Raw genomic sequence first — 4,812 nt, forward strand, 5'->3', positions numbered from 1 at the left:
TTTTTTTCTTGCGGTTGAAGATGCTGCAGAAATTTTCCTTGTCCGCATCTTTTAGTGTTTATTTATTTGATTTCAGGTGATTTCAGTTTCCCGTACGTTCGCTTCCTTACGCTTTTTCTTGACTCGAGTGACTTAATATTTTTTTTTTCTTGTGGTTGAAGATGCTGCAGAAATTTTCCTAGTCCGCATCTTTTAGCGTTTATTTATTTGATTTTAGGTGATTTCAGTTTCCCGTACGATCGTTTCCTTACGCTTTTTCTTGACTCGAGTGACTTAATATTTTTTTTTCTTGCGGTTGAAGATGCTGCAGAAATTTTCCTTGTCCTAATCTTTTAGTGTTTATTTATTTGATTTTAGGTGATTTCAGTTTCCCGTACGATCGTTTCCTTACGCTTTTTCTTAGAGTTGACATACTATTTTTTTTTTCTTGTGGTTGAAGATGCTGCAGAAACTTTCCTTGACCTCATCTTTTACCGTTTATTTATTTGATTTTAGGTGATTTCAGTTTCCCTTACGATCGTTTCCTTGTGCTTTTTCTTAATAATGTGCTGAAGTAAATTATATCTTTCCTATATTTGTCTATCATCACTCATTTGTTACTTTCTACGTGTTTTGTTATAGCAGAAATCGTGACTCAAATTATCTCCTTTCAGTGTTAGTATAATTATCATCACTCTCATCGTCATCACTGTCATCATTATAGTTTTATGGTGATGTGCCGGCGTGTTATCAAAAGGACAGCTAAGCACGTGGCGGCGGTAACGCGTCCAGACATGTCATCACGTCACAGCGCATGGCTACCTACCGCCTTCAGTGTGTGTGTGTGTGTGTGTGTGTGTGTGTGTGTTCAGCAGCCTAGCTACCACGCATACCCCCCCCACCCACCAACACACACACACACACAGTACATTAAGAAAAAGAAGACCAACAAGAATAAGAAAAAACAAGGAAAACAAGAACAAGCGGAGTCAAGAGAAGAAGAAAATAAAAAGAAGAAAAAAAAGAAACACATCAAGTCCTTGAGCTAACCATCATTTACATATATATTTGAGTAACTGTCGTGTTTTTTTTTCCATCCAAAGTTGAATTGTGACGGCGATGTAAAATTATGATTATTATTACTATTATTATTATTATCATTATCAATATTACTAATAACAATAATACAAATATCAATGACAAATGATGAATCAGAAAAGTACCTAACCCATGTAAATGAAAAAATATATATAAGAATGAAAGGAATTATAAGAACATCAGCAGTACACGAGCGTTATATACATAAAGCTAAATAACATAGCCAATAACTGCTTGATTGATCACTTGGGTATATATGATTAATCTATTATGAAAGAGGTGTGTGTGTGTGTGTGTGTGTGTGTGTGTGTGTGTGTGTGTGTGCGCGCTCACTGTCATGCAACACTTCCAGAAAAACAAAACAAAACAAAAAGCAAAATATCTCCACACTTCCAAATTAAATTCACCACATTGCTTTGTTTCCTCTTTCCTTCTCTCTGTCTTTTTTGTAATTTCTTGTTTTTGTTTCCTATTTTCTTCTTTTTCTTTTTATAATTATTTCTTATTTTTGTTTCTTCTCTTCTTCGTTCTCTTTTTTTATATAATTTCACTCAAGTTAACCAAAGTGACAGTTGCATCCCGTTCTTCATCATCTAAGTTAATTTACACGACACAATAAATAACATACAAACGAAGCTAAAGAATAATAATAATAATATGCAAGATGACCGTTTGATAATACTTTTAAGCACTTGGAATTCATTAAAATGATTATATACAACACCTGGTGGGGCTAAAAACAGAATATTATCTCTATACTGATCGCAGCGAGATAACAAAAGGCGATTAGTAACAAGTAAGGAATTATACGGTAACGCCTTACTGACTTATTTATTATTACGTAACTTCAAAACACGAGACTTTCCATCACCCAGGAAAAAAAATATCAATAAGGAAAATGGTTTATAAGATTTACGAAAACCGTTTTAATTATTTAGTCAGTGATTATTTGATCAGGTAACACTGGCGTTTGTTGCTATTCCTCTCATTAGTGTTATTTATTATTATCACTATCATCATAATTATTTTCTAACGCTACCCCCAAAAGCAAAAAGAACAAAGGTGCCTTACACACATAACACTAACAATAAACAATGGCAATGGAAAACAAAATCGCCAATACAAAATACAATACAATACTTTTCTTTAACATCCGCCTCCCCCCAAAAAAATAATAGTGGAAAATATTGAAATTGTCAGTGATCATTATTATTATGTATTATCATTATTACTATTATCATTATTATTACTATTGTTATTATTATTATTATCAAAACATCATCGTCTTTGTGCTGCAAGTAAACAGAGCAAAGAAAAAAAATTGATTACCAGGATCAGTAAACCAATTGAAGAAAAGAAGCAAAAGATAAAAAAAAACCCCACATGTAAATAGATAGCGTAAACAATGACATCATTAATATATCAGTAAACAAACAAAACAAGTAAACAATCAACACAGCATAACACAATCAACCCACGTGGGCCTCTCTCTCAACCAGCCAAGAATGCGCCGAAGAGGAGGAAGAGTTTCACAACCAAAACAAACCCTTATCGCCCTTTCTCCCCCTCACTTCCTCTGCCCCTCCCTCTCCCTCTCCCTCCCGCGTGAGTAAGCCGCCCTGCCCTTAAGGTTCCGAAAGACTGACATGCAACAATAACAATAACATATCACCTATAATTCCCTCTTTCCTTCTTTTCCTCACCCCTTCGTCAGTAGCAATAGCCGCGCCCTGACTTTCAGATACCCGATAGATTCCGAAAGACTGACATGTTACTCTACCACCACGACAGTCACATCACCTCTCTCATACTCTCTTTCCTTCTCTTCCTCTTCCCCGCCCTTCGTCAGTAGCTTAAGCCGCGCCCTGCCATTCAGCTCCCAACACACATGTATTTATTCTATACCACCATGACAGTCACATTACAACCTCTCATGCCCTTTTCTTCTCTTCCTCTACCTCCTTCTTCGTCAGTAGTGTGAGTAACCAACCCTAATACCCTATCTTTCCCCTACTGAAGTGCCTCCCAGATAGCGGCGAACAGCCCCTTCAGACAGACAGCCGCACACACAGACAGGCTCGGAGGGCGCAAACTCACCATCCGTCCGTCCTCGTCGATCTCCGGCTGTTCCATGTGATACACCGGGACGGGTTCTCTGTTTTTGACCCGAATCTTGGCCGATTTCCGGGGAACACTTTACGGAAGAGTCCAAAAAGGGTTGGTCTATGGACACGACGCGCACCACCTCACACGGATCACTACGGGACACAACTGAGGGCTCCTTATGGTTCATCCCCCGTGCGTTGTGCAGTTACCAGACGTCGCTCGGCCTCGTCGCTGACACTCCCGATGGCTGTTCTGCGCCCCATGCAACCATATATCACTCTCTATCTCGCTCCTACATCAAAATACCCACACTCAAGGCCTATATACACGTGTGAAAGGATGATATGTGTTGAAATCCAAGTTATCCGCGTTGTGACAAAGACGTGAGTGGCTACAGGGTCTAAAAACATCGGCAACCATATGATCAGTGCGCGAACTGGGCTGGGCCGGCGAGAGGGCGAGAGGGAGGGAGGGAGGCTTGGCTGTCTTGTCAAGGCGGGGAGAGCGAGGGGAGAGAGAGGGAGGGAAGGCAGGTGGGGGCGTGGCTATCACAGTGGGAGGAGTTTGATAGCACGTGATCCACCAATGATAGTTGCCACTTTGGTTACGTGGGTGTTGTCCCCTCCATTGAATAACAGCGGCATATCACCCACCATGAAGACATCCTTACCACGATCCCCACCGCCGTAAACGCACACCCACTTTTCCCTTAATCCACGCTCACCGAACAATCACACACTTGAAAAACCTATACATAAAACACTAACACAATACATGAGCTACACAATACACGAAATAAAACAAGAGAGAACAAGATAACGAGATATTAACGCAGGGGGACAATGGAGGAATCTGTGTTACGTGTGATGGCAATTTGATAAGCGCTACTGAAGAAGGAAATGCGACCCCCTGTTTAAACACGTTAGGTCAGGCCGCTCGGCGCACCTCGGAGCTCTCACCCAGCCGGCCCCGCAGTGGACACCAACCTTACATCAACGCGCGCAGGTCCATGGGAGGAGTTCCATATCAAAGTGATCTCAAGCGGGACATAATGGTGGTATAGGAATGGCTTGCTGGCTGGTGAGATCATGGCGTGGCGGTGTGGTGGTGTAGATAGATTGCTAGGCGAGTAGGTAGGTAGGTACAGGTAGTTGGGTAGATGCCTGAAAAGGTAGATTTTATACTGTTAGTGATGGCGTGACGATAGGTAGGCATATGATAGGTAGATTGCTAGGCAGGTTGGTAAGGATGTAGATAGGTAGTCAGGTAGGTGGTTAGGTAAGTAGGTAACTATGTAGAAAGGTAGATTTGTGGTGAGTAGATGATGCTGTGGTGATATGTAGGTAGGTAGGTAGATTGTTAAACAGTTGAGTACATACATGGAAAGGTAGATTTGTTGTGAGTAGACGCTGCAGCGGTGGTAATATTATGTAGGTAGGTATTGATATAAATACAGGTGGACAGGACAGGTAGATAACTGAATAGGTAGGTAACTTCAAAGACGGGCAGATAATATGATGTAGGTGGATAAAACTAGATAAATATAAAGAAGGATAGATAGATAAATGGATTGCGTATTTGTTTGACACACACACACACACACACACACACACACACACACACACACAC

At 40.6% G+C, this 4,812-nt stretch overlaps 1 protein-coding gene across 2 annotated transcripts in view; it reads right to left on the reverse strand.

Moving 5' to 3' along the window:
- The window catches only part of LOC127005553 (AT-rich interactive domain-containing protein 3A-like), a 246,837-nt gene extending 242,514 nt beyond the window's left edge, over positions 1 to 4,323 (reverse strand). Inside the window, exon 1 of one of the 2 annotated variants that reach the window (XM_050874495.1) lies at positions 3,175 to 4,323. In XM_050874495.1, the coding sequence (XP_050730452.1) occupies positions 3,175 to 3,210 (36 nt within the window). In that variant the 5' untranslated portion in view covers positions 3,211 to 4,323. The remainder of the gene's footprint in view (positions 1 to 3,174) is intronic. The other variant, XM_050874488.1, reaches the window with a different exon arrangement.
- Between the last annotated feature and the right edge of the window lie 489 nt (positions 4,324 to 4,812).

This window comes from Eriocheir sinensis, chromosome 3, assembly GCF_024679095.1.
Source record: "Eriocheir sinensis breed Jianghai 21 chromosome 3, ASM2467909v1, whole genome shotgun sequence".
NCBI lineage: Eukaryota > Metazoa > Arthropoda > Malacostraca > Decapoda > Varunidae > Eriocheir > Eriocheir sinensis.